General features: G+C 37.9%; 1 protein-coding gene across 5 annotated transcripts in view; it reads left to right on the forward strand.

The window, feature by feature from the left end:
• The window catches only part of ncs1b (neuronal calcium sensor 1b), a 29,241-nt gene extending 14,800 nt beyond the window's left edge, over positions 1-14,441 (forward strand). For all 5 annotated transcript variants that reach the window (XM_047380852.1, XM_047380848.1, XM_047380849.1 and 2 more), the window contains 5 exons: positions 3,902-4,040; positions 10,133-10,211; positions 11,360-11,448; positions 11,529-11,606; positions 12,741-14,441. In XM_047380852.1, the coding sequence (XP_047236808.1) occupies positions 3,902-4,040; positions 10,133-10,211; positions 11,360-11,448; positions 11,529-11,606; positions 12,741-12,839 (484 nt within the window). In that variant the 3' untranslated portion in view covers positions 12,840-14,441. The remainder of the gene's footprint in view (positions 1-3,901; positions 4,041-10,132; positions 10,212-11,359; positions 11,449-11,528; positions 11,607-12,740) is intronic.

Here is a 14,441-nt window from a genome sequence, read left to right on the forward strand (position 1 = left end):
AGTGTGTTATGAGATGCTCAACGTTTGGGATATTGTCTTATAATCTAACAAAAAGGTCTGCTCTAAACTTTTCCCTAACCTGTTTGCTGTGTTCCTTGGTCTCCATGATGCTAGCTATTTACTAATGTTCTGTAACAAACCTTTGAGGCCTTCACAGAACAGCTGGACTTATACTGAGATTATATTACAAAAAGGTGGACTCTGTTTACCAACTAAGTGACTTCTGAAGGGAACTGAAATTTATCTAGCAGTATCAGAGTAAAGGGGGCTGAATACATAGGAACTCCACACTTGCCTTTCAGTTCACAGTAATGAGCTACTTTGTGTTGGTCTGTCATATAAATTCCCAATAAATTAGAGTGAATATTGTGGTTTATTGTTACAACATGTAAAAAAACAGTTGAATACCTCTACAAGGCTCTTTATGTTTCAATAGTTCAGATAGCGTATACCTGTCTAATACTTACATTTATATTTCCTTATACTTGAGAAAACATGCTAAAACCAGTCAGCAAATAAAAAAGGGTTCAATGGCTGTAGTGCTAATAAAGGCTTTTCAACTGATTGTTAAGGCTATAAACAATGTTTAACATCCAATTTCTTGTTAAAATGTAAAACATATACATATTTCTTTTAGGAATAATTCTTTTTATTTTTTAAAATTTTTGAGAATTGCCTGCCTCATTTCCAATCGGAAACAAACTATTTGGTTAAATAAAAATAACTTTAAATCTAAATTTGCCAGGGGGTATGAATAATTTGGGGGGAAGCCTGTTTGTCAGTCATGGGAGACAAATGTAGGTTTTTGTTATTAGTCCATGAATTTCTCTGGTTCTGCAGCATTAGTTTGATCCTATTTTCTTACAAATCTGTCACTTGTAAAAAGTGCAATAAAATGTTTTTCTTCAGTCTCTGCACGTTTACACATTTAAGCCTAGTCAATAAGGTGCTTTTAAGATGTTTAAAGTAAGCTATCTTTCTAGCATACTCTAGGCAAATAACAAAGGAGTACTTGAGAGATTTAATACTCCTTTTGGTTATAACTTGTTAGAAATAAAAAGTTGTCTAAAAGTAAAGCAGAACATTCTGAAAAGCTTTTAAATTTTACTCTTTTATTTTATGAAGGGTTTTCCAGAAGGATTTTTTTTTTTTTGCTAAAATGTATTTAATTTGTACACATAAACCCCCTCTTTCTGGTGAAACTTAGCAAGAACTAATTTTTTTTGTCATAAAGCTAAGAAAATGCTTGAACCAACTGAATATCTGTTTTTTTCTATTAGTCCACAAGAGGGCACAAAACACATTAACAGTTAGAAATACTTGTTTATATTTATTTCATTTCTTCATTAGGCAAAATTCACAATGAAATGGTTGGCTAAGTGTGTCTGAGTTATTTTGCACACAGCCTTTTCTTAAGGTCATGCCATCTATAGATCACAATGCAAAGTAATTCAGGGATTTTAAAAGGATTGGAGCAGAAGTCAGGTTTCTTGTAGCCAGGTTAAGTTGTGAACTCCATTCTTACTGTAAATGTGATGAAAGACGGAATATAGTTCTGCTTACACAGTGCATGATGTTTGTTATATGTTGATTAGAGTATTTAAACCTGCTTAAAAGAAAAAGTTGTTTTTTAGACCTTGGAAATCTATTATAATTCCACGCAAGGTTTTGTTTTTTATAAGCTAAGAATTATTACTCGTTAAAAGTGAAAATCGTAGAAAACCTAAGTGCAGTTTACCTTTTTAAAGCCTTTATTTTGTCAGTTGCTGTTGCTTTGAGTTGTAGACCAGTTTAAATTTTATGTACTCTGTAAGCAAAGTCTTATTTTTATCAATTTATTTAGAATTTTATAATCACACTGAAACATACAGGAACCATTTTAGCGATCATCAATGTTACAAATAAATCTCTGAAAAGAGTTATATGCATTTTTAGTGAACACCTTATGCTCTGGTACCCCTAAAATGCAGTGCAACCAGATGCCTTCAGAATGATTAATAAAAAATCTACCTGTGTGTAATTCATCTCGGTATAAATCCAGCTGTTCTGTGAAGGCCTCAGAGGTTTGTTAGAAAACATTAGTGAACAACAACATCCTGAGGATAAAGGAACATGCCAGGGATAACGCTGTGGAGAAGTGTAAGGCAAGGTTGAGTTATAAAATGATATCTAAATGTTTTAAAATCTCACAGAGCACAAACCGATTCATCATCTGAGTATGGAAAGAGTATGGCACAACTGAAAGCCTACCAATACATGGCCATTCACCTGAACTGTTGACAGGACACCTTTTAATTGTGCATACCACAGATCTAGATTTCATGGAAGACTGGCACCACCAAGGGGGGTTGGGATGGGATGCTTTTCTTCAGCAGGAACAAGGAAGCTTATCAGAGTTGATGGGATGATGCTTTAAGGTAAATACAGGGCAGTCCTGGAAGAAGAATTGTTAAGAGCCTGCAAAGAACTGAGACCGCGGCAGAGGTCTCAGTTCTTACTTCTAGCAGGACAACAGCACTAACAATTATTCAGAGCCAATATGGAATGTGCCTTCATGTGTACACCCCACGCTTGACACATCTTTATTTGTAAAAATATTGGATGATGTGCTTTTTTTTTTTTCTTCCACTTAAAGTAACATTCTACTTTGTGTTTAGTATATAATATAAAATACATATGACATGCATTGAGGTTTGTGGTTTTAATGTGATAAAAAGGAAAAAGTTAAAGGGGTAGGAATGCCTGAGCAAGGCACTGTATGTGTCTTTATTGCCAATATAAAGTGGAAGGTACAAATTACCTAAAAAGAACATGCCATTCAGTGCCTAAGGATTAGATTTTCTGTAGTCATACCTGATAAAAGGAATAAAGGATTGACACTATGAGTGTTGGCTTTGGATTATGATATGAATTGTGTCTCCTGGACTTTGAATATCAATGAGGTTATATTCTGCATTATAGTGAGCTGGGCGTTCATTTTGCTGCATTTCACCAGATAATCCAAATGGGAGAATTACATCGTTCTGCCGTCATCACGCTTCTCTTCTTGCTAAACTTTTTTTCTAGCTGCTTTTCAAAGTAGCTTCCCATCTCAGACTTATATGAAACAGGTTTTGTTATCTCCCTGGCAGATTAAAAGTGAGGCAGGTAGGAAGAGTAAGGTGCCAGTGTGTGCACGGAGAAGCTCTCTGCTGGCCTTCAGTTTTCTTCAGAGCTCCTCTATGCCCTAATTACAGACCGGCCTTAATTTGCGGATGCCTTTACAGAATCAAAGATGCACATGCAGTGTTCCCCTGTGCGTACTTGATCAGTTTTGCAATGTTTTATATAACCAGAGGGCTAATCCTCCCCTTCTTCCTCCTTCTGTTGCTCATCTAACATTTATTTTTATAGAAACTAACACTCTCTGTTTTGTTCCTCAAGCTGTTAGTTCAATTCTGCAATGACTGTTTTTCTGTTACAAAACCATTCCTTTAAACAGTCTATCCCTGAGTGACTGCGCTTCAAATTGCTTACGAGATGCTTCTATTTTTAGGCTAATAGAGATGTTAAGTCGCTCTCCAGATATGTCATTTGCTGTAGTAAGAGGAAGCTCTCCAACTTATCTATCAGTTCCACATATTATCAAAGAGAAGCAGAAAGGAATTCGATTAGCGTTAACCACCTTGGGCTCGCTTTTGGATTACAGTCATCATCTTATCTATGAGTGAGACAAATAGCTTTGCACTTTACCTTTTTGATCTGGCACATTTTTTCAAGCTGAATCAGTAATACTTGCTGTCAAGGTGATAAGGTGGCGAGGGGACTTCAGTCTCCTGTCCAGTTGCATCTTGATTACCTAATTGCAAGACAGATGTTTTGATACTTTTTGAAATATTTCTGCCCTCAATATGTTTTTCAGGTACAAAGGCTTCATCAAGGATTGTCCCAGTGGGCAGCTGGATGCTGTGGGCTTTCAGAAGATATACAAGCAGTTTTTTCCTTTTGGAGACCCCACCAAGTTTGCTTCGTTTGTCTTTAATGTGTTTGATGAAAATAAGGTAAAGTAATCCATGTAGTGTGGATTTTAGGTCACTATTAAGTGATTAAAATAATACTAATATATATATAAATGTTGTGGGGGCTACAGCTCCTTCTGTCTGAAAACAGATTTTAAGTGGAGTAGAGTTCTTTGTGCAAGGCTTCTGTAGACAGAACTCATAATTATTGCATCCACAATAATTGTATTTTTGCAATTGTCTTAACTAAATAAAATAATGAAGGTTCATTTATTTAATGTTCCTTAGCAGTCTCAAAGAGGCTGAAAAAATGTGGAATTTGCTTTTATCATTTTCCAGGTCTGGATAAGTAAAAAAAAAAAAAACTAAACCAAATATGGAAAAGTGTTTGGTTTTCCAGACTTTTCATCTTCTTTCATTTTCTAAAGGACAGACAACTAGTTATGCATAGCAAATGTAGTGGATTTAATATAGGTTTATCACATGTTTTATCAGTGATTCATCAGATCACAACTTGATTTTAACATTCATTACAAATACAACAAATAAGAGCCAGTTTTCTTTATTTTTTGCAGTCTAGACAGCCTTAAATTAAGGTTGGACTGGACCTGGTTGAAGTGCCAAACAAGATTTAAAACTACTATTTTTCTTGAATTAGATTTAAAATAAGGTGTTCACAGATCTTTTTAAAGTATAAACATTTATCGTAGAATACTTCAGTTTATATTTACAATGTCCTACAAGTCCAAGGGTTACAGATTTTGGACTAGTGGAAACCGGAATCCAATTTCAACAACGTGTCGTAATTGGTGAAACCTACAGATAAGACTTAATTACTATACTAACAGTTAAATGTAAATGTTTTTTTTTTGTACTCAAATGTCCAGCATGCCATTAAAAACCCCCCAAAAATCTCAAAGTTTCAATCTGGAAATTTCTATTTCTTTCTTTACTTTTGCAATTTAAATTATTTTAAAAAGGCCCTCTTTGAAATGATTAAGAGTGAATAATTTACCTTTCAGTAGTTTATTAAACCTGTACAGCTAGTGCCATGTCAGAGTGCTCTAAGGACCTTCTCTCAGGTGTAGCAGTTAGTAGAATACCATGTGTGGTGGTCATACAACATTTTTATAAATCAAGAATAGGTTACACAGACACTGGTTACACTCTACCTCAGAACCCAGATTTCTACACTTATAGAAAGACAACTACACATTCGGTTTAAACCAGATGTTTGCGTAACACTGTATAAAAAGACTTGCATCCTTTTTTTTTTACTGTCTAAAGTCAGATTTAACTTCCTTGCTGATGTTTTAAAATGCTGCTTTAATGTTCTTACCTCATGATGCCCTCTACTTTGTAAAGGGCAAGTGTCCGTCCTGCACAAAAACAACCCCAGAACATGATGCCTGAGAACTGAGTTCTTAGGTATGCAAGTTTCTTCCATTCCAGTAAATGTAGCAATTGTCAATATGGCCAAACGGATCAATTTTTGTTTTATCAGTTCTCCAATAGTTTCGGTATGTGCCCCTGTGTACATTTGCTGTTACCTGGTTTTGTGTGCTGCTTTTGGAGTGATGGCTTCTACCTCACTAAGTGGCATCTCAGCCCATATAGGTACAGAACTCATTTTATTGTGGATAAATATACTCTTATTAGCTTCAGCCAGGATCTTTACAAAGTATTTTGCTCTGGAGCACACATACATATTTTGCAGCAAAAGCATTAATCTATTGGACACAGAACCTGTCTTTCTTCCTGAGCAGTATGATGGCTGGACAGCTCCATGCTGTTTATAGTTGCATGTAATTGTTTGAACAGATAAACGTGGCACCTTCAGGTAATTTTATTGAAGGAGGAACCAGATATCAGGAGGTCATCAGTTCTCTTCCTGAGATCTTGCCCCATTTCTTTTTATATTTCTATGTCACACAAGGAGGCAGGTGTTGCCTTAAAATACATCCACAGATGGGCCTCCAATAAACTTGCATCAAAATGTTGCGCATCAACCTATTAGGAGCTTTCAAAGCATAACATTAACATCTGGGCTTTACCAAAATGCACAATACCAGAATGTAACCATCTGTATTTGAGTAAAATGATTAAAAAGAAATATCGAATTATTCTGGCAATTAGCAAAAAAAATTATAATTTTGGTAATCTTGGCTGAACTAAAACAAGGTTAGTCTGATCTATTGTCTGACAGTGAAATGGTAGAATATCTTTTTATATGGTGTATGTGAATATCTGGTTTCATTTTTATTCATACTCCTGGCAGGTTTTGGATGGAAGTAATCTTTTAATTTCACCAAAATGTGACCCAACTTGAATCTGATGGATGTTCTTTGGAGGCAGCTAAAGAATAGGGTGTTCTCAAAGAGAATAGAAGGAGAACGTCAAGCTATTGGTAGCAGTACCTCAGCTGATGGCCTCATCCAGGAACACATCACAATTCAACAGTACACCAGCTCATCTGGAACTTCTATGAAGAGAAGAAACGGAGAAAGAATATGGAGTTAAATGCAGTAATAACTGCAGATATTACATACAGGTCCTTCTCAAAATATTAGCATATTGTGATGAAGTTCATTATTTTCCATAATGTCATGATGAAAATTTAACATTCATATATTTTAGATTCATTGCACACTAACTGAAATATTTCAGGTCTTTTATTGTCTTAATACGGATGATTTTGGCATACAGCTCATGAAAACCCAAAATTCCTATCTCACAAAATTAGCATATCATTAAAAGGGTCTCTAAACGAGCTATGAACCTAATCATCTGAATCAATAAGTTAACTCTAAACACCTGCAAAAGATTCCTGAGGCCTTTAAAACTCCCAGCCTGGTTCATCACTCAAAACCACAATCATGGGTACGACTGCCGACCTGACTGCTGTCCAGAAGGCCACTATTGACACCCTCAAGCAAGAGGGTAAGACACAGAAAGAAACTTCTGAACAAATAGGCTGTTACCAGAGTGCTGTATCAAGGCACCTCAGTGGGAAGTCTGTGGGAAGGAAAAAGTGTGGCAGAAAACGCTGCACAACGAGAAGAGGTGACCGGACCCTGAGGAAGATTGTGGAGAAGGGCCGATTCCAGACCTTGGGGGACCTGCGGAAGCAGTGGACTGAGTCTGGAGTAGAAACATCCATAGCCACCGTGCACAGGCGTGTGCAGGAAATGGGATACAGGTGCCGCATTCCCCAGGTCAAGCCACTTTTGAACCAGAAACAGCGGCAGAAGCGCCTTACCTGGGCTACAGAGAAGCAGCACTGGACTGTTGCTCAGTGGTCCAAAGTACTTTTTTCGGATGAAAGCAAATTCTGCATGTCATTCGGAAATCAAGGTGCCAGAGTCTGGAGGAAGACTGGGGAGAAGGAAATGCCAAAATGCCAGAAGTCCAGTGTCAAGTACCCACAGTCAGTGATGGTCTGGGGTGCCGTGTCAGCTGCTGGTGTTGGTCCACTGGGTTTTATCAAGGGCAGGGTCAATGCAGCTAGCTATCAGGAGATTTTGGAGCACTTCATGCTTCCATCTGCTGAAAAGCTTTATGGAGATGAAGATTTCATTTTTCAGCACGACCTGGCACCTGCTCACAGTGCCAAAACCACTGGTAAATGGTTTACTGACCATGGTATCACTGTGCTCAATTGGCCTGCCAACTCTCCTGACCTGAACCCCATAGAGAATCTGTGGGATATTGTGAAGAGAACGTTGAGAGACTCAAGACCCAACACTCTGGATGAGCTAAAGGCCGATATCGAAGCATCCTGGGCCTCCATAAGACCTCAGCAGTGCCACAGGCTGATTGCCTCCATGCCACGCCGCATTGAAGCAGTCATTTCTGCCAAAGGATTCCCGACCAAGTATTGAGTGCATAACTGTACATGATTATTTGAAGGTTGACGTTTTTTGTATTAAAAACACTTTTCTTTTATTGGTTGGATGAAATATGCTAATTTTGTGAGATAGGAATTTTGGGTTTTCATGAGCTGTATGCCACAATCATCCGTATTAAGACAATAAAAGACCTGAAATATTTCAGTTAGTGTGCAATGAATCTAAAATATATGAATGTTAAAATTTTCATCCTTACATTATGGAAATTAATTAACTTTATCACAATATGCTAATATTTTGAGAAGGACCTGTAATTGGAAAGTAGTTGGAGAAAGTAGCAGAGTGAGGAAAGCTGGTATGTCCTAAGCCTAAGCCTATAGCAGTGCAACTATAGAGATAGCTCAGGATAACCTAAGCCACTCTTACTGTAAACTTTATCAAAAAAAGGAAAGTGTTAAACCTAGTCTTAAAAGTAGGTTTTTGCATTTAATATTAAAACTAGTATAAATCATTTTTGACATAACATTTTTTTAATGATTCTGCTTTTACATTGTTATATCTTTTGAGAGATGCCTGTCTCATTTCCTGTCAGAAACAAGTTTCTTGGCAGAGCTGCTCTCTGCACAAATCTCCCTACATCAACACCATAGCTCACAGAGCAGGTCATCAGGAAACTGAATCAACCATTACAGTCTCTCTTTCACTGTAAATGTCATTATAAAGGTTGAAAAACATGAGTTGTTTGGGAAAATTCAGATTTATTAGATAAAAAAAATAAGCTGCCTGGCCTATAATGCAGTTATGCAAGCTATGGACACAAAAACAGGCTGAGTAAAATGTGGCATGGCTTGCTGGGGGCTCTGCTGGATAAATTGCACACAGCAGAGTACCAGCAGGTATGGGGAGTTGAGTCGAGTCAGGAAAACTGATATTGATCATTTATAAAAGCATGGATGGGGTTGCCAGTCTTTATCCCTGGGGATAGGATTGGGACATCCATATCATATTACTTTAAAAATGAACCATGAGCCACACACTGTTTTTAAAAAGTTTTTTTGGAATGTTTGTATTTTATAATATCATTATTTCTTTTGCAACTGTTGCTTATTTGTTTGCGCATGTGCGAACCAAGCCAAACTTATTGTATATCTGCCTGACGTAATCACCTCCCTCCTGACGACTGCAAATAATTATTCAAATCATGTTTAGGCAGAGTAACAATAAGCCAGCAGCTCCTGGGTTGCTGGTGTGCCCCCTGGAGGTTTATTCACTGTCAGATAAGTGGCTTTGTGTTGGAGAGATCACATAAAACCCACCATGTCAGATGATTATCTTTGACCCTAATTAGTGTCAGGCTCCCCATAGTGAGAGAATGCATTGATCTCAGGTTTTATGACTGATGTCATCAACGGTGCATGACTTCAGCATTGTTTAGCTAGGAAGATGTCTAGGGGAGATGAAATTTGCTGACCTCAAACACCATTAGTGGGGCCTGGCTGATTTTGATAAGGAATCATCTGGACCAGAGGGGTTTAGAGGTAGACGACTATTGTGAAGGAATGTTGAAAAACCTTTTTTCATGCAACAGTGGAATTTCTAACCAGAATATGAATTACGATAAACCCTGAAAGCTCCACAATTTAAAGAGTCTTCATATTTGTTGCTGCTGCTTTACATGGGGTCGTTACTTCTGTGGCTGCTTTAATCTCTCGTGTCAGATTTGACTGTCTTCCACATTATTTCCTGTATAAAGTGTGGCCTCACAGATAGAGACATGCTGAAATGTATTTAAAATATACTACTGAAAATATTAAGAGCCTAATTCCAAAATTGCATGCAGATGAGGGAATTTAACATTGTACAGATGCTGGAACATGCAAATCAGAGTGGAGTAGTTTCTCCCTTCTAGAGCAAAAATGTCTTCCACATTCACTCAAGATGAGGAATGTTTGGAAAATGTTTAACATCTTGGACACCAAAACACGCTGATTGTGTTTGTTAGGTGGGAGTCTCAGCAGATGAACCAGTAGCATTTATCTCACTAATGACCATAGGTGACATATTTCAGCCTCAGGAGAGAGCCAGGTGCAGGGCAAAAAATAGCAGCTCACTTGGAGCAAACGTCTGACCCAGTTTTCAACACAATGCAGGAAGGACAGCATGAAGAAACAGAAACAAAGTTAATTAAAGTACAAAGTAGTTAGACAAAGTATGATGTAGGACGGTCATCTTGTCTAGGGCTGATTACATTCGTATTCAGTTTTTGTCACTTTTGTCACCCACTAGGACGGACGCATCGAGTTCTCAGAGTTCATCCAGGCCCTCTCAGTGACCTCCAGGGGGACTCTGGATGAAAAGCTTAGATGTAAGAAGACACTCTTCTTTATTTTCTACATTAAAATGACATGCTTTGGCTTTAATTGGGCTGTTTTACATATCAAAAAGGACAGGTGGGTTCAAAAGAACACCAACTAAAAAAACAAAACGATTGCACTATACTTCTTTAGCCTGGGTTTTTGATCCTTTCAGTGAAACTAGAACAGGAAAAAACACAGTAATCATACTCTAACAATATGTGTTTCATCAAACCTGCAACATGGGCTTTAACATTGCCACCGTTGCCATCATTCTGGTCTTAAAGACAGCATCTTGCAAAAGTATTCATAAACCCTGATCCTTTTCAGTATTTAGTATTGCTCTTTTTTCACTGTTGGCTCAATAATAGCATCATGTAACATCATCATGTATGAAAATATGATTTAATGTAATTATTGAGTGCATTTCAGCAGTACAGTTTCAACACTTTATGTAACATTTTTAATTTGTGGAGTTCACAGCTAATCGTTGCCCGGTCAACAGATTCTCCCACCTGAGCTGCTGGTCTCCGCAGCAGCTTGTTTTTTTCTGAATGATGCTCTCCTTGCTCAGCCTGTCAGTTTACATGGATGGCCATATTTCAATAGGTCTGCAGTTGGGCCATCGTCTTTGTATTTTCAGATGAGAGATTGAATAGTGCTCTATGAGGTCTTCAGAGCTTGATTTATAGCAGTTTGCAAATAATATAAGACTTCTGGAAGCAGTTGGTTGCTCTGGATTTCACTTAGTGGTATCAGGGTAAATGGGGCAGAATAAAAAGGCATCTCACACTTTTGGTATTTGTATTTGTAAAGATTTAAGAAAAAAAACATCCTGTTCATTCCACTTCACTATTATGCTGCAGTTTGTGTTGTTCTTGTGTTTACTGGGTGACTGGGCGAATACAACTGATTGCGCAGAATCTTCCTGAGGGGTGTCAGAGTAAAGGGGGCTGAATACAAATTTATGGCACTTTTCAGATGTTTATTTGTAAACAAATAATTTTGCTTCCACCTTACAATTATGCATCACTTTGATTTGCCCTGTCGCATAAAAACCAAAAAACAATCAATTGACGTTTGTGACTGAATTATGACAAAATGTGGAAAACTTGGAATCTTTTTATGCTTTAAAATTATTATGTTTTTCTCTGTACAGGGGCCTTTAAACTGTATGATCTCGACAATGATGGCTACATAACTCGAGATGAAATGTTAAACATTGTAGATGCTATTTATCAGATGGTGGTAAGTGTGGAGCTTCATCTGTTTTCTACTCCTGATTTGTTACAGTGATCTAAAGTGTAATTATATGATGTCTATATTAGGGAAACACTGTGGAGCTGCCAGAGGAAGAAAACACACCAGAAAAAAGAGTGGACCGCATTTTTGCAATGATGGACAAGGTTTGTATGGAATTATTACACTCGATAATGTAACCTAAACTTTACTTAACATACCTGCAATTGCACAGCAATAATTATTAGTTTAGCATTAAATGGGCTAGGTCTGCCCTTGTTGCTACCCTCAGAGCTTTGATACAGACACTGTTAAGCTTGGAGCTGTTAGCTGTACCTGTTATAGCATCACTAACACTTCCTGCAGTCTATAAACATACTGTAATTTCTAGTCACTTTCAGCACTGCCCCACACTTTAATCACTACTGCCAGTGTTAGCCAACAAGACTACCAGTGCAACTCTTAGCTATTTCTATAAAGAGAGTGACCATCAACAAGGTTCTCTGAACTTAAGATCAGTCTATCAGTATACAACATGAGCAATACAGTGCATGCAGAAGAATAGACAACCCCTGAACCTGGTCTCATTTGATCTCTTTACAACAATTTACACAATACACCATTACAACTTCAATGTGTTTTATATTTCGTCAGGATTTTGTGGATAAACCAGCACAAAGTAGTAGTGGTTGTGAAGTTGAGGAAGAAAAAAACATTTTAAACAAATAATTAATTAGTAAAGTGTGATGTGCATCTCTATTCAGCCCCCTAAGTAACATCTTTTTGCCTTAGTTCGAATATAGCTGTTCTGTGAAGGCCTTGAAGGTTTTTTAGAGAACAGCAGGTTGGTCATGGATCTGGAGAAGTTAAAAGCAAGGTTAGGTTTAAAAATGATATCCCAAGCAAGGGAGAACACTGTTCAATCCATCATCCAAAAATTGAGTAATGGAGTACAAAAGAGTATTGCACAACTGGAAACCTACCAAGACATGATTATCTACCCAAACTGAAAGGTTGGGCAAGGAGAGCATTATTCAAAGCAGCAGCCAAGAGCCTCATTGTAACTCTGGAGGAGCTGCTTAGATCCACAGCTCAAGTGAGAAAGATATCAACAGCAGAGCAATTAGTGGTACTCTCCACAAATCTGACCCCTTTATGGATAAGTATCAAGCAGGAAAGTGTGAAAAGATTTAGGGGGCCTGAATTGTTTTGCCAGGTAATATTAGCATGGCCAGATAGATTTTTGATATTTGTAAGTTGATGATTCCAAGGCTTTAGTTTCATTGTGTTTCCTGTTGCAGAATGCAGATGGAAAGCTGACTCTTCAGGAGTTTCAGGAAGGATCAAAGGCAGACCCTTCTATTGTTCAAGCACTGTCACTCTATGATGGACTTGTTTAGGAATGTAAGGTGAGTGGAGGAAAAATTAGCTGGAATCCTCCTTAGCTCCACTCCGATCCCAGCTCATGCTTTAAATCTCTGTTAATACAGTAGAGTTCCTATTCCATCAGAGCCGACTATGGAAAACAGAGGAAACACGGTTAAGCCACTGTCTGGTCTCAGTTTGTTCTCATGAATTCTTGAAATGGCCTATTTGTTTACTGGCAGTGTAATATTGTTGCAGCACCGAATGAAGATGGAAACAGCCCGCACATCTCACTGCGTAATGTAATGCACTGGCTGCTGCCAATTGTGGCTGACATCCTGCTCAGTGTTTTGTCAACTGTGAAGCGAGCTTGTGTAGACATATGCATTCTGTGTAAATGCTCTGTTTGGTTGTTATCTAGCTAGCTCTGAAAACATCCAGGTATTATAACGCTACACTCTGTCTTCAGTTTGCATGGTGATCCGTCTTGCAACTTTTCAAATGGGTCCAGTTGAGCGTTCTCCTGCTTTTTGCTCGCCAATGCAGTGCCATCACATCCTGATCACCCAAAAGGAGGACCAGTCACTGTATCCACTTGTTTGTGCTCATCCACAATAAGGATGGCAAACAATAATTTATTCTGATATAATGGAGAATGCAAATTTGCTCCCCCACCTCCAGTTATCAATTAGTGCTTCTACAGCTGTGTAGCACACCAGAGTCGTGGACTGTGTTCGAACGTTTCTAGGAGTGAAGGCTTGGACAATCCGAGGAACGGGATCCCTCAACAGCACTTGCGTTCTTCCCTTCTAAATGCCGTAAATCATCAGAACGGCTAACAAGGATCGTGCTTCATCACCACATGGAGAGACTTTAGATCTCACTCTGGAAAAATGTGTTATGAACACTAAAAGCTACAAGGCATTATAGTGTATATTATAATGTAAATATATATTTTCTGCTTTGCTGCATTTATGAGACTTTCCTCGTAAATATAGAATGTTTTTTTTTTTTTTTTTATCATGTGTTGAAATGTATTACACTGTATTTTTCATTACCATTGTTGGAACATTCCTTTTCTCCCATTCAGAGGTTAGTTTTCCTGAGAGAAGAGGAATGTTGAACTAGCGAAGAGTTTTCTATGGAGGATTTTTATTGCGTTTGCTGTCTGTGCACCCTGTTATGTTTTAATTTCCCTGTTAGCATGAGTGTATTTTGTTGACCCTGTTGCACAACTACATCCTGAATGACATGGGCTGAACAACAGAGAGCATTCCCACAGCTTTACATCAGAATTGAGGCTGAGCGTTTCTTTTTGAGAGCTCCGCACTCCACCCTTGGCAACACAAAGCCTGGGTCACCAAGAGGCGCAAACAAGACATCAGTTTTGGTCGTAAAGCTTTGCAAGTGTTGTAGTTACAAGTGTCAACATGAAATTTGCCCTGTGTGAGGCCAGAGCATGTGCTGATTCCTTTTTTCATATTTAAATTATTTATTTTAGAACATTGTGGTATTTTATTGCCTCCCCTAATAGTTTTTTGCCTTATGCAAGTTATAATTTACTAATTATAATGGTCATTTAACTGTTAAGCAGTGTAAGAGCACATAATAAAATGCATTTAAGTGGCTAATATTTA

Source organism: Girardinichthys multiradiatus, chromosome 12 (assembly GCF_021462225.1).
Source record: "Girardinichthys multiradiatus isolate DD_20200921_A chromosome 12, DD_fGirMul_XY1, whole genome shotgun sequence".
Taxonomy (NCBI): Eukaryota; Metazoa; Chordata; class Actinopteri; order Cyprinodontiformes; family Goodeidae; genus Girardinichthys; species Girardinichthys multiradiatus.